General features: G+C 39.3%; 1 protein-coding gene across 1 annotated transcript in view; it reads left to right on the top strand.

The window, feature by feature from the left end:
* The window catches only part of MSH4 (mutS homolog 4), a 92,738-nt gene extending 86,260 nt beyond the window's left edge, over positions 1–6,478 (top strand). The window contains exon 20 of the mRNA XM_070078240.1: positions 4,045–6,478. Within this exon, the coding sequence (XP_069934341.1) occupies positions 4,045–4,236 (192 nt within the window). The 3' untranslated portion in view covers positions 4,237–6,478. The remainder of the gene's footprint in view (positions 1–4,044) is intronic.
* The last annotated feature ends 9,373 nt before the right edge of the window (positions 6,479–15,851 follow it).

Genomic DNA, 15,851 nt, shown 5'->3' with positions numbered 1-15,851 from the left:
GATCAGTTTAGTATACATTAAGTAAAGATTTCAACAGTTTGCACCCCCATAGAAACACAAAGTGAAATATACTGTTTGAGTACTCGTTATAGCATTAAGCCTCAATGTTTCATTCATTTATCATTCCTTGTATCTCAGAATAAAAAGGAATTTCATTTCAGATTTTTTTAAACATTTTGCAAAAATTTGAAATTATTTTTTATTTGCATGAGACAGACAGAGGGAGGACTCCTATTTGTTGGTTCATTCCCTAAATGCCCACATCAGCTGGGAGTGGGGTGGGGCTAGAGCCAAGAGTCAGGAACTCAATACAGGTCTTTCACATGGATGAAAAGAACCTGATTTGTTGTGCCATCATTGGTGCTTCTGCATTGGCAAGAAGCTGGAGTTAGGAACCAGAACTGAGAACTGAATCAATGTACTCTGCAGTGGAATGTGGACATCTTAGCCACTAGGTTAAATACCTGCTCCTCAGACTTTTTAAAAAAATATTTATTTTCATTTTATTTGCAAAAGAGACAGATTAATATTTCATCTGCTGATTTAGTCCCCAAATGCCCACTACAACCAAGCCTAGGCCAGGCCAAAACCAGGAGCCTGGAACTCCAACTGGGTCTACCACATGGGTGGCTGGCACCAAGTACTTTAACTATCATCAGCTGCTTCTTATGGTGTACATTAACAGGAAGCTGGATCAGAAGCAGAGTAGACAAGACTTGAACAAGACATTCCAATATGGGATGCAGGTATCCTAAGCAGCCTAAATTACTAAGCCAATTGCCTGCCCTCTCTCTGGACTTTTTAAGATTAACTTTTCTACCTTCTTTCTGTCTTTATTAAAATAATCTAATTATTGCTTAGACTCCTTTTTTCCCCCTCTTTGAGTCTTTAGTGTTTTCTTGACTGGCTTTTCTTTTTCTCTGTGAGTATGCTCAGGTGTTTCCCAAGAAATATTTTTTTTCTACCCTACCTCTCAAACTATTGTTCTTTTCTCTTATTACAGACTTATCATGAGGAATCTATTCTTACTCTTCTGTTTCTCACTTACAGACTAAATCTTGTCATCACTGTATTGAAACTTTTTGCTTAAATACCTACTAATTATAAAAATCTTATGGCTTTTTTTTTTTCCACTTCTCATCTTCCCATATCTCTTTGTGCCACTTGACTCTGCCCTGCTTTCTCTTTCCTGAATATTGTCCTATCTTGGCTGTTGTAGAATTGTTCTTTCCTGGATGCCTTCATCTTCTTGCCTGTTTGATTCCTCCTTTTCCCCCTTCTTCACCAGTACCTTTTCTTATTCCACTTACTAAACACAAATGTTTCTAAGAGTTTTGCCCCTGTTTCTTTGGCTTTTTAAGTCTTTACTCTTGGTGATCTCATCCTTTCTCACAGCTTTCATTATCATTTCTGTTCAACTCTGAATCTCTATGTTCTTCTCTATATTTTCCCTTGTTATCATATTCTATGTTTAAGATTCAAAATTTATCATTTTGGAAGACTCCTTTCATCCCTTTACTTTCATGACTCCCATTAACCCATCAGAGATGTCTATAGATCCTTCCACTTAGTCACATCTCAGTAGAACTAACGTTAAATTCTCTTTTCTAATCTGTCTTACATGCTTCTGCCAGATTATTTCCTAATGTATACCTCTTACCATACTGTTTACCTACTTAGAAACTTTCCAGTTATTCCTTATCAAATAAAAGTAGAACTCCTGGGGCAGGCCTTGTGGCATGACAGGTTAAGTCCCTATTTGGAACACCTACATTCCAGATCAGACTGCTGGTTTGAGTCCTGGCTGCTTTTCTTCCAATCCAGCTTCCCTGCTAATGGCATGCTGCAAGACACCATATGATGACTCATGTACTTGAGCCCTAGTCATCCATGTGGGACACCTGTATGGAGCTTCTGGCTCATGGCTTTGGCCTTGCCCAGCCCTAGTTGTTGGGAGACTTTAGGAAGTGAAACAATGGATGGTAGATTGATGGCTCTTTCTCTTTCTCTCCTCCCTGTCCCCCCACTCCATGTCACTATGCCTTTCTTATAGATGTAAATAAATGAACATTTTTAAAAAGTTGAACTCCCTAACCTAGTGTTAAAATTCTTCTATAATTTATCAAACTAGTCTTAGGATTACCTGTATCAAAATCACCTGAGTTACTGGGTACCATCCTAAATTTCCAAGGATCTCCTGTGACTCAAAAATTTGCCTTTTAACCACATTTCAGATGATTCTAAAGTTAGTTCACTTCTATTTTATGATCCTCCTTTTTTTGCTACACTAATCAAATACACCAGTCAGTTTCATGTAATTTTCATTTCTACCAGATTGAACTACTTCTAATTTCATCACTTCATTGTGTACCATGCTTTCTGATGTTCCTTCTCTGTTTCCTCTATCCAGAATACGTTGCTTCTAAGCTTTTCTATTCTTCAAGATTCACTCCAAATTGTTTATCTTATATAATGTTTTCTTGACCTGAACTAGAATTGAGTTTCTCTTCCTTTCAGTATTTTCTGTCTCTCTTTTGGGACTTTCTACTATTACAATAATCCATTGCTTATAAACAAGTCTTTTTACTGTAAGACTGTAAGCTCCTTGAGTTCTATTGTAATGGCAGATGTATGTAGACACAAACAGAAGAATTGGGGTCTGGCACATAGATGATATATTCAGTAATTTTTATTTAAATTATCAATTAATTGGTGATTGATCAGTATATCAAATGGGTAAGTGTATATATAGTACTTTTATCTACTTCATGGAATCTTACCTATATTTCCTCTAGTGAGAGTAGAAAACTATCTGGAATTGCTTGTTATTAGAAAGAATTGAAGGCATGGCCGGCGCCGCGGCTCACTAGGCTAATCCTCCGCCTTGCGGCGCCGGCACACCGGGTTCTAGTCCCGGTCGGGGCGCCGGATTCTGTCCCGGTTGCCCCTCTTCCAGGCCAGCCCTCTGCTGTGGCCAGGGAGTGCAGTGGAGGATGGCCCAGGTGCTTGGGCCCTGCACCGCATGGGAGACCAGGAAAAGCACCTGGCTCCTGGCTCCTGCCATCGGATCAGCGCGGTGCGCCGGCCGCAGCGCGCCGGCCGCGGCGGCCATTGGAGGGTGAACCAACGGCAAAGGAAGACCTTTCTCTCTGTCTCTCTCTCTCACTGTCCACTCTGCCTGTCAAAAAAAAAAAAAAAAAAAAAAAAAAAACCAGAAAGAATTGAAGGCATTGTGTTTCTAGGACACTTGCTAAGAGTTTACTTAAACAGTTAAGATTGAAAATGTTGATTTATTCATTTGGATCAAACATAGAAGTAAATTAAGAATTTTTCAGCTGTGTTCCCAATCCTGAAGTTTTACACAAGGATTGAATATCTAAAGGCTTTCCACATTCCCATTTTAAATACTGTATCTTAGGTATCATTAATTATAGTTTATTAAGAATTGAGGTGTAACTTCATATAGTCATTTATGTTGTATATTTTTAAAATGTAATATTTCTCTTAGGTTCCAGGAGTTTCTATATGTGCACTCTCTTTAGGTGCAAGCAATATTCTGATGACATATACTGTCCACTAATTTATTTGTTGGGGAGTTAAAGTAGGAAATAACAGAGTTGTACTTTGTGTGACATTTAAAATCATAATTAATGTATAGCAATGAGCAGTGCTATTTTCCCATATCTTTTTAATGAGAAAATATCTTTAAAACCTATCTCTAGTGAATTTTCTATTACTTTTTGATATTGTTTTGAGAAATTTGACTTGTTTAGCAGAATTTTTTGCACTGAAAAGTGACTTTCAAAGATCTAAGGATCTGTCCTGAAGCAGTAAATACTCAAGAGAAATTTCTGTATACCAAATAATATTTCTTTATTTCTTTTGGTATATTCTTGGTTAGTTGGATGGAACTGATTTATTCCTAGGTTTTAGTTTGCCCTTAAGTTCGTTCAATATTTCTATGGAACAAGATAGACTATTACATTTTAAACAAAAATAATAATAGTGATATTTTAATTTTCACATGTATTTTTTCAAAAACAGCAAAACCAAAGGAGTACCCCTGAGATGGAAAAACAGAGAGCTGTGTACCATCTAGCCACTAGGCTTATACAAACTGCTAGAAATTCTCAATTGAATCCAGAGAGTTTACGAACATATTTACTTAATCTGAGGAAGAAATATGAAGAAGATTTTCTCACGCCTAACCAAGTTCCAGAAAATACTGAAGAATAACAAGAATTCATGTCTTATATTAGAAGAACTAATATATCTTAATATGAGGAACCTAGAATTACCTTTTCTCCTTATAGCAAAATCTGCTGTTTATATTTTAATTGAAAATTACACTATATTAACCTCAGAATCAGCTAAATAATTTAAGCTTCTGGCAGTTAATTAGAAGACACTCAGAAGGAAAAGAGAATGACAGATTGTGAGGGCAGGAAGAAAAAGAGAGGGGACAATAAAAGGCAGAAAGTGAGGTAGCAGTGGAAGAAAAGGAAGAAGAAGCAGGTGCAAAGTATCAAACATGCTGAATATCATTTACTCAAATGCATTGAATTCCTTTAGATTTACCCTCAATATAAGATTCTCCCAGATTTTAAAGAAATGTTTTATCAATTAAAATTTTTGGTATAAAAACTGCAATCAGCTGATTAATACTTTTTGTTTTGGGTTTCAGATACTGAAATAAAAATATCTTAAAATTAAATTACTTTTCTTTTTTTAAACTTTTAACCTTTTATCTAAGGTATATAAGCTTCATGCATTTCAAAAATACAAATTTAGATACATAGTGATTCTTCCCACCCTACCCATGCTTCCACCTGCACTCCACCCTCCTTGCCATTCCTTTTCCTATTCCCATTCTTATTTTTTACTAAGATCTATTTTCAATTAATGTAATAAACAGAAGAATAACCTATTCTAAGAGTTCAACAAATTGTATGAAGAAAAACATGTTCCTCAGCAGTTAAGACAAGCACTGTTCAAAGTCATTGCATCTCAAAGTGTTGATTTCACTTCTATAGATTTTCCTTTTAGGTACTCTGTTAGTTACCACAGATCAGGAGAACAAATGGTAATTGTCCTTTTGGGACTGTTTTATTTAACTAAGAAAGATGTTTTCCAGTTGGATTCATTTTGTTACAAACAACAGGATTTCATTTTTTTTTTCACCACACTGCAGTATTCCGTGGTTAACATATCGCATAATTTCTTTATCCATTCCTCAGTTGACAGGCATTTGGGTTGATTCAATATCTTAGCCATTGTGAACTGAGCTGCAATAAACATGGGGGTACAGATAACTCATATGCTGATTTCATTTCCCTTGGGTAAATTCTCAGGAGTGGAAGGGCTGAGGTCTATGGTATGTCTACATTCAGATTTTTGAGATATCTCCATGCTCTCTTCCACAGTGGCTACACCAGTTTGTATTCCCACCAATGGTGGATTAATGTGCCATTCCCCCCACATCCTCACCAGCATTTGCTGTTTGTTGATTTCTGTATGAAAGCCATTCTAACAGGGGTGAGGTGAAACCTCATTGTGGTTTTGACTTGCATCTCCCTGATGGCTAGTGATCCTGAGCATTTTTTCATGTGTCCATTGGCCATTTGGATTTCCTCTTTTGAAAAATGCATGTTGAAGTCCTTTGCTCATTTCTTAACTGGATTGTTTGTTTTTGTTCTTGTCAAGTTTCTTGAGTTCTTTATATATTCTGGATATTAATCCTTTATTAGTAGCATAGTTAGCAGATAATTTCTCCCATTCTGTTGGTTGCCTCTTCACTTTGCTGAGAGTTTCTTTTGCAGTGCAGGGGTGTCTCAATTTGATGTAGTTCCATTTGTGAATTTTGGCTTTGAGTGCCTTTGCTTTTGGGATCGTTTCCAAGAACTCTTTGCCTCTGCCAGTGTCTTGCAGGATTTTCCTAATGTTCTCTAATAATTTGATGGTGTTGAGTCATAGATTTAGATCTTTAATCCATGTTGAGTGGATTTTTGTGTAAGGTGTAAGGTAGGGGTCTTGTTTCACTACTTCTGTATGTGGAAATCCAGTTTTCCCAGCACCATTTGTTGAAGAGACTGTCCTTGCTCCAGGGATTGGTTTTAGCTCATCGGTCAGATTTAAGTTGGTTTAGATGTTTTGATTGCTTTCTAGAGTTTCTATTCTATTCCAATCGTCTATCCATCTATTTTTGTACCAGTATTAGGCTGTTTTGATTATAACTGTCTTGTAATATGTCTTAAAATCTGGTATTGCGATGCCTCTGGCTTTGTTTTTGTTGTATAAGATTGCTTTAGCTATTTGAGATCTCCTGTGCCTCCATATGAATTCCAGCATCACTTTTTCTAGATCTGAGAAGAATGTCTTTGGTATTTTGATTGGTATTTCATTGAATCTGTAAATTGCTTTTGGCAGTGTGGACATTTTGATGATATTGATTCCTCCAATCCATGCACATGGAAGATTTCTCCATTTTTATTTTTATTTTTATTTTTTTATTTTTATTTTTTATTTTTGACAGGCAGAGTGGACAGTGAGAGAGAGAGAGACAGAGAGAAAGGTCTTCCTTTTACCATTGGTTCACCCTCCAATGGCTGCTGCGGCTGGCACGCTGTGGCTGGCGCACCGCGCTGATCCAAAGCCAGGAGCCAGGTGCTTCTCCTGGTCTCCCATGGGGTGCAGGGCCCAAGCACTTGGGCCATCCTCCACTGCACTCCCTGGCCACAGCAGAGAGCTGGCCTGGAAGAGGGGCAACCGGGACAGAATCCGGTGACCCGACCGGGACTAGAACCTGGTGTGCCAGCGCCGCAAGGCGGAGGATTAGCCTATTGAGCTGCGGCGCCGGCCCTCCAATTTTTTATATCTTCTTTTATTCATTTCTTTAATGTTTTGTAATTCACATTGTAGCAATCTTTGACATCCTTGGTTAAATTTTTTCTAAGGTATTTGATTTTTTTTTTTTTTTTTTTGTAGATATTATGAATGGGATTGATCTTGGAAGCCTATTCTCAGCCTTGGCATTTTCTGTGAATACAAAGGCTGTTGATTTTTGTGTATTGACTTTATATCCTGCTACCAAGCATTTATTTCCTGCTACCAAATGTTTATATGAGTTAGAATTGTCTCTTAGTGGAGTCTTTTGGATCCCCTGTATCTAGATCCATTTTATCTGCAAATAGGGATAGTTTTTTTGAATCTCTTTTATTTCCTTTTCTTGCCTGATGGCTCTGGCTAAAACTTCCAAGACTATATTGAATAGCAATGGTGAAAGTAGGCATTCTTGTCTGGTACTGGATCTCAGTGAGAATTCTTCCAACTTTTCCCTATTCAATATGACACTGGCCATGGGTTTGTCATAAATTGCCTTGTGTTGAGGAATGTTCCTTCTATACTCAATTTGCTTAGAGTTTTCATCATGAAAGGGTATCATATTTTATCAAATGCTTTCTCTGCATCTACTGAAATAATCATAAGGATTTTGTTCAGCATTTTATTAATGTGATGTATCACATTGATTGATTTGTGAATGTTGAACCATCCCTGCATAGTAGGGATAAATCCCACTTCGTCTAGGTGGATGAGCTTTCTGGTGTATTACTGGATTTGATTGGCTAGAATTTTGTTGAGGATGTTTGCATCTATGTTCATCAGGGAAATTGGTCTGTAATTCTCTTTCTCTGTTGCATCTTTTTCAGGTTTAGGAATTAAGGTGATGCTGGCTTCATAGAAAGAGTTTTGGAGGATTCCATCCCTTTCATTTAGAGTTAGTTCTTCTTTAAATGTCTGGTAGAATTCAGTAGTGAATCCATCTGGTCCTGGGCTTTTCTTTGTTGAGAGGGCTCTTTCATGATTTTTGTTAACATGGAATATCTTTTTCTGTTCTTTATATTTCAGTCTGCATGTATCATTGTTAGTGATATGGGCTTGTTTCTTGTAGGCAAAAAATATATGGTTCTTGTTTTTTAATCCATTCAGCCTGTTTGTATCTTTTATCTGGAGACTTGAGGCCATTACATTCAATGTGACTATTGAAAAGTGATGACTTGGCTGTGCCATTTTTCCATGAATATTCCTGTATTTTTACTTTGTATTTCCTTTGTACTTTTATTGGGAGATTTTCTGCTTTTGCCATCTTTCATAGTGATGACCTGTGTTTCTGTGTTTCCATGTATTGCTCATCCTTAAGCATCTTCTGTAAGGCTGGATGAGTGATGACAAATTCTTTCAGTTTCTGTTTGTTACAAAAGATCTTTATTTCACTTTCATTCATAAATGAGAGCTCTGCAGGGTATGGTATTCTAGGTTGACAGATTTTTTTTCCTAATACTTAAAATATATCTTGCCATTCTCTCCTAGTCTTTGTGGTTTCCTATGAGAAGTCAGCTGTGAGTCTAATTGGAGATCCTGTGAAAATAATCTGGCATTTCTGTCATGCACATTTAGAATCTTTTCTTTATGTTTCATTGTGTAGAGTTTGACTACAAAGTGTTATGATTAAGATCTTTTCTGAGGCCAGCACCGTGGCTGACTAGGCTAATCCTCTGCCTTGCGGCGCCGGCACACGAGGTTCTAGTCCCAGTCGGGGCACCGGATTCTTTCCTGGTTGCCCCTCTTCCAGGCCAGCTCTCTGCTGTGGCCAGGGAGTGCTGTGGAGGATGGCCCAACTGCTTGGGCCCTGCACCCTCATGGGAGACCAGGAGAAGCACCTGGCTCCTGCTTTCGGATCAGCACGGTGCGCTGGCCACAGCGCGCCAGCCGCAGCGGCCATTGGAGGGTGAACCAACGGCAAAGGAAGACCTTTCTCTCTGTCTCTCTCTCTCTCTCACTGTCCACTCTGCCTGTCAAAAAAAAAAAAAAAGATCTTTTCTGGTCATGTCTGTTAGAAGTTCTCTGTGCTTCTTGTACTTGGATGTCCCTTTCTCCAAATTAGGGAAATCTTCTGTAATTATTTCACTAATCCAATTCTGTCTTTCCATACCTTCAGGAACTCCTAAGATCCGTATGTTGGGTCATTTGATAATATCCCATAAATCACCAACACTTTTTAATTTTTCTAATTTCTTCTTTTTTTTTTTTTCCAGAGAATTGTCTTTTAACACAGATATTCTCTTTTCTGCCTCACCAAGTCTGTTGTTAAGGCTTTCTACCACATTTGTTATTTGATCTATTGAATTCTTCATTTCTAATATTTCATATTGATTTCTCTCTCCTTTTTTTTTTTTTTTTTGACAAGCAGAGTGGACAGTGAGAGAGACAGAGAGAAAGGTCTTCCTTTTGCCATTGGTTCACCCTCCAATGGCCACCGTGGCCAGTGCGCTGCAGCCGGCGCACCGCGCTGATCCGATGGCAGGAGCCAGGTGCTTCTCCTGGTCTCCCATGGGGTGCAGGGCCCAAGTACTTGGGCCATCCTCCACAGCACTCCCTGGCCACAGCAGAGAGCTGGCCTGGAAGAGGGGCAACTGGGACAGAATCCGGCGCCCCGACCGGGACTAGAACCTGGTGTGCCGGCGCCACAAGGCGGAGGATTAGCCTAGTGAGCAGTGACGCTGGCTTGATTTCTCTTTATAATCTTAGTTTCTTGGGAAAATTTTTCTTCATGTCATGTATAATTTCTTTGATTCATGGATTTGCTTCTGATTTCTTCTAAGTAACCCTGCAACCAATTATTTGAATTCTATTTTCAGAATATCTTCAGTCTTTTCATTTGCACATTCTGGTATGTGTTCCTTTATGGCCCTCCTGTTGTCTTCTTTATTCTTGTATCTTGAATTTCCTCATTTATTTTTAGGCATTTGATGAGATATTTGTCTTGTTGTTTTGTTTTCCCCTCTGATGGTTTTTATCTTTGGAGTATGCCTCTGTGGCTAAGTGGTGTGTCTGTTCTTTCAGTGATAACCCAGAAGTGTGTGCTGAGTGTTGCCAGGGACATCAGTTCGGTGCTGTAGGGTGAGGTGTCCAAGATCACACTCAAGTTGGGCATGGTAAATCTCTATTTGTTTTTTGTCAGAGAGGAGGTTTGATTAGCTCTGTTGGTGTAGTCTCGTGCTCACCTCCTCTCTTCTACGGAGACCAGTGCCTGGATGCTAACCCCAGTGGGTGCAATATTTGTCTGCACTGCCACAAGTCCATACAAAGGATCTGTCCAGTCCTCGGTATATACATGGATCCTGCAGCAATGCCCCTCACCAGGGAATCAGGGAACCCCAAGCATGTGGATTTGACTACAGTGACTGCCCAAATACCCAGCCGCACTATGTGCCCTCCCCTGCAACCACGGTGTTTTCACAGTCCCAGCACAGAAGCCTCCCACATCATGAGCACCTAGCCCCCTTTCAATTCTCCCAGCCATACTCAGGCATCTCCTCTTGGCTTTTTGCTGGGCATCTGACACAAGCCGTTAACAACTGTTACATTATGTTCAACATGGTACCTGCCCTCTCACAGTATGCCAGTGCTGCTAGGTGGTCAGGGAGAAAGGAATGTGCCCCTTTATTTACCTCTAGGTTCTCAGGTACACTCTCTTCCACAGGGCTCCAAGCCAGACTCACACCAGACTCTTCCTGCAGCTTTATCACCAGTGGCGTCAGTTGCTGTACTCTGGTCTCACCTCACTCTCCAGAGCTGGTCCTGAGGCTCTTGACTGCTGTGTGTGTCCGTGTTTGTGTTGTGTCCACACCCTCCATGGAGACCCACAGTGTCCCTCTAATGAGCATGGAGTTTCCTGTCTAATTTTCTCCCTAACTCTTCCCTGAAATTGCATTCTCTACCCCCCCCCCTTTTTTTAAAGTATCTTTTGGAATTTCCTCAAAATTAAATTACTTTTCGTAAACTGTTTTATGTGGATTAGATGCATACCAAAAAGCAAGTTAAATGAAGATGTATTTATTTTATCCTTTTACTGTAGAGTAGAGCTGGACTCTGGGGAGAAAATCCATTCTTTAATTTTAAGATTTGTTCTACTCTTCAGTTCCTCTTTGCATTTGCCTTTCTCTAAAATTTTATAAATTCTCTTGTAATTCAGCCTTTCAAGATAAATGCCCATAGTGTTTGCGTGAACTCCTTTAGTTTACACCTCAAAGCATTCTTTCAGCCTGTTCCATCTTTCTCCCAGAAAAAAATCCTACATAGACTAATCTTTTTCAAGTCTAGTTTAGTGGCCAGCATTTTGGCGCAGCAAATTAAACTACTGTCTGCAACACCAGCATCTGATATCTGAGCACTGAATCAAGTTACCACTGCTCCACTTCCAATATAGCTCACTGCATCTGCTACTGGGAAAGCCTGGGAATATGGTACAAGTGCTTGGGCCCCTGCCATCCACTTGGGAGACCTGATGGAGTTCAGGCTCCTGGATTTAGCATGACCCAGCTTGGCTGTTGTGGTCATTTGAGGGAGTGACCCAGCAGATGGAAGATCTCTGCCTCTCCCAGATCTCTCTGTGTCACTCTTTCAAATAAATAAAAATAAATCTTAAAAAAGAGGTGTAGGGAGGCCAACACTGTGGTATAGTGGGTAAAGCCACCATCTGCAGTGCCGGCATCCCACACGGGCCCTAATTTGGGTCCCAACTTTTCCACATCCAATCCAGCTCTCTGCTATGGCCTGGGAAAGCAGTAGAAGATGGCCTAAGTTTAGGTTCCTGCATCTACATGAGAGACCTGAAGGAAGCTCCTGGCTGCTGGCTTCAGATTAGCCCAGCTGCAGCTGTTGTGGCCATCTGGGAGGGAACCAGTGGATGGAAGACCCCTCTATCTGCCTCTGTTTCTGCCTCTCTCTAACTCTGCCTTTCAAATAAAATAAAATCTTTAAAAAAAAAGGTCTAGGGATAAAGTATGTGAGAGTGGAGGAGAAAGGCAACTTATTCTCATGCCTAGGAAGTAGTACATTTCTTTTTAAATTAATGTACAGTAAAACTTAATTTTTGGTCAGCCTTGCTGTATTAATGGATTCATGTATCCACCACCTCAATCAGTATACAGAATGATTCCATTGATCTGAAGGATTGCCTTCATGGTGGTTCCTTTGTAGTCTAATCTCCTGATTCCTAACTTTAACCCACCAATTTTCTTTCCCTATAGTTCTCTATTTTCTTTCCATACTTTTTCCCCCCCCCAGAATATCTGGCAAACAGAATCAGATAGTATATATAACCATGTAAGTTTGGTTGCTTTCAATTCACATAATGTATTTGTGATCCTTATTCTTATACCTTTTTATTGCTGAAAACTGGTTAATGCCTGGATCACAGTTTAGGTATTAATTTACTTAAGGATGTTTGGATTTCCAAATTTTGATGATTATACCTAAAACTACTTTTCACAGATTTTTGTGGGAGTATAAGTTTTTATTTATCTAGATTAAATAGGAGTGAAATAGTTATGTGGTAAGTGTATATTTACTTTTTTAGGATCTATTTTATTTTATTTGAAAGGCAGCGTTAGAGAGAGAATGACAGAGAAAGAGGTCTTCTGTTTACTGGCTCACTCCTAAAATGGCTGTAATGACAAAGTCTAGGCCAGGCCAAAGCCAAGATCCTGGAACTCCATCTGCACCTCCCAGCTGGGTAGCAGGGGCCTAAGCATTTGGACCATCTTCTGCTGCATTCCCAGGCACATTAGCAGGGAGCTAGATCAGAAGTGGACCTGCCGGGACTGGAACTTGCACTCACATGGGACGCAGACATTATAGGCATCAGCTTAACCTGCTGTGCCACAAAGCTAGCCCCCAGTTTATATATTTCCCTTTATAATGAGTGTCTAAGCTGTTTTTCAGAGTGCCTGTGCCATTTTGCATCCCTAACTGTTGTGTATGAAAGTTCCAGTTGTTCCTCATGTTCACTGCTACTTGATATTGTCATTTTTTAATTTAGCCTTTTTAATAGGTACATAATGAGTTATATTTTTCTTTTCTTTAATTTTAAAGCTACTCTGATATATCTTTAGTCACAGAGATGTTTTATTTCTCTTTTTGCTGAATTATTTTTTAAGCTACTTTTAGCTTACTCTCTCTGATAGTACATTTTTAAATCTGACCTTTGAGGCTTAAGTTTTAGAGTAGATACTACTTTTAGAAAGCCACAGACCAAATATAATTCAATAAATGTTTACTATGGATGAGGCAACATGTTAGGTATTAGTAGTACAAAAATAAGATATCTGATCTTAAAGACCTTGGATGTAGTAAAGAAAAAAAAATGTTAGGCTTGGAGCAATAAGTGATAAATCCATTGACAGAGGAATATATTAATCACACAAACAGTGTATAAACTGTGAGTCAAAAGAAAAATTCTTTTTTAAGATTTATTTGATTTTTAGAAAGGCAGAGTTAGGGTAGTACAGAGAGAGATCTGTCTGCTGCTTCACTCCCCAAATAACCACAACGACTGGAGCTCGGCTGGTCTGAAGCCAGGAGCTGGGAGCTGCTTCTGGGTCTCCAACATGGGTGGCAGGGTCAGGACTTGGACCATCTTCTGCTGCTTTCCCAGGCTCATTAGCAGGGAGCTGGATTGGAAGTGGAGTAGTTAGAACTGGAAATGGCTCCTATATGGGATTCCAGTGTTGCAGGTGGTGACTTTACCCAGTAAACCACAATGCCAGCCTCCTGAGGAAATTAAAGGTTAAAATATACCAGGTATATAGTAAGGAAAGGATGTTTTACATAGAAGTATGAGCATATATAAAGACAAAGAGATGTGAAACAGCAATTTGATTTAGCTGCAGTAAAGGATGCATATTTAAGGGGTGACAGCCCCAGCTAAGTGCAGGTGTTGGTTGCATAGCAGGTTAAACTACCCCTCATCAAGGTATCTGAGATCAGTCCAGCCTGTGCTTCCAGTCCATCGTCCTAATATGTGCCCTTGGAGGCAGCAGATGATGGCTCAAGTACTTGAGTCTCTGCCATTCAAAAGTGTAAAGAGATACAAATGGAATTCCTGGCTCTTGGTTTCAGCCTGATCCAGCCTAGCTGTTGCAGTGATTTGGGAAGTGAACCAGCAGATGGAAGATCTCTTTTTCTGTTTTTCAAATAAATGAATAAAAATTAAGCAAAAAGGCATGGCAAAAATAAAATTAGGTACATTGTATCAATTCTTCTGTAGACTTTTGCAAAGTTTTAAGATGTGTTTGAGAGTAGGGGAGTGGTGACAGCAATAGTGAAGGATAACATAATTAAATTTGCATCTTGGTAAGATCAGTTGCATAGCAGCATGAATTTTTTTGAGATGGGAGATTGAAACCAGAATCATGGACACCAGATAAATTAAGAGGCTATTTCAATAGTGTTGGTGAAGATTAAAGGTAGAAGCAAAGGGATTAAAGGTAGAATCAAAGGCAGGAGAGAGCGAAGAGAGTGGCTGGTAAGAAGAGAAGACTTTAGTTTGAAAGCTACAAAGGATATCTAGTGACTTATTAATCAGACTTAATGGCTAATTTAATTTATAATAAGAAGATATTACGACTTTTATCCCTTCCCTCCCCCCCAACCAACACACAAAAAATAGATTCAAGTCCTAACCCTCACTACCTCCAAATGTGATCTTATTTGGAAATAGAATCATTGCAAATACAATTAACATAAGATGAGGTAACACTGTAGTATGGTGGGTCCCTAAACCAATATGACAGATATAACTGTAAAAACATGACCAGATGAATACAGAGAGTTGAAGTAATGCGTTTATAAACTATGAAACCTCAAAGATTGTTGGACAACCACCAGAAGCTAGAAAGAGGCAAGGAAGAATTCCCCTACAGGCTTCAGACAAAACAGGGCCCAGGTGACACTTTGATGTTGGATTTCTGGGTTCCAGACTAAGAGATGAGAAATTTCTATTATTTTAAACCATCTAGTTTGTGGTTCTTTATTATAGCAACTCTAGGAAATTAGTACAGGGAGCGAGTTAAATATAAGTCTAGGTGATGATGCCATCAAACATGTTGAGAAATATGGAAGTAATCAGAATTCCAGTGGGAAGACATTCTTCGGGTGCTTTTTAATGCCCACTCTCTATGATAGGTATGGGCCATGGTCAAAATGATGAATAGACCAAATTCACTAAACTCCATTAGAGTTGAAAATGTTAAGAAGGACAGAAGAAAAGAGTGGAAATCTGAGGATAAATGCACAAAGTATTTTCCCAGAGATATCATTTCATCTGGATCAGCAATCTAGTGTTTCTTTGTATGCTAGACTAAAGGTATTCTTTTTGCTTTTTTCATGATAGCATGGTTTTTTTTTAATTTTTTAAATTTTATTATTTGACAGGCAGAGTTAGACAGTGAGAGAGAGACAGAGAGAAAGGTCTTCCTTCCATTGGTTCACCCCCCAAATGGCCGCTACAGCTGGAGCTACGCCGATCTGAAGCCAGGAGCCAGGTGCTTCCTTCTGGTCTCCCATGTGGGTGCAGGAGCCCCAGCACTTGGGCCATCCTCCACTGCCTTCCCGGGCCACAGCAGAGAGCTGGACTGGAAGAGGAGCAGCCGGGACTAGAACCAGGTGCCCATATGGGATGCCAGCGCTGTAGGCAGAAGATTAACCAAATGAGCCATGGTACCGGCCCCAATGATAGCATGTTTTTAACCAATGTATGTTATTATACATTACTAGTAAAGGAATTATTCAAATATTAATATACTATATATATGATGAACTTCTTCTATATTTATGAGATTTAAAATGTGTTATAATTAATTATATTTTAATTGTGTGAACATTTCTATAATTCAATCCTGTACTGCATAGGGAATTTATGCCTCACTGAAATGAAAGTGGAAGGAAAGAAAAGAAGTAATTGGGGCTGGTGTTGTGGCGTGGCAGGTGGAACTTATGCCTGACATGCCAGC

Source organism: Oryctolagus cuniculus, chromosome 7 (genome assembly GCF_964237555.1).
Source record: "Oryctolagus cuniculus chromosome 7, mOryCun1.1, whole genome shotgun sequence".
NCBI lineage: Eukaryota > Metazoa > Chordata > Mammalia > Lagomorpha > Leporidae > Oryctolagus > Oryctolagus cuniculus.
This window is presented reverse-complemented; position numbering and strand designations above follow the sequence as displayed.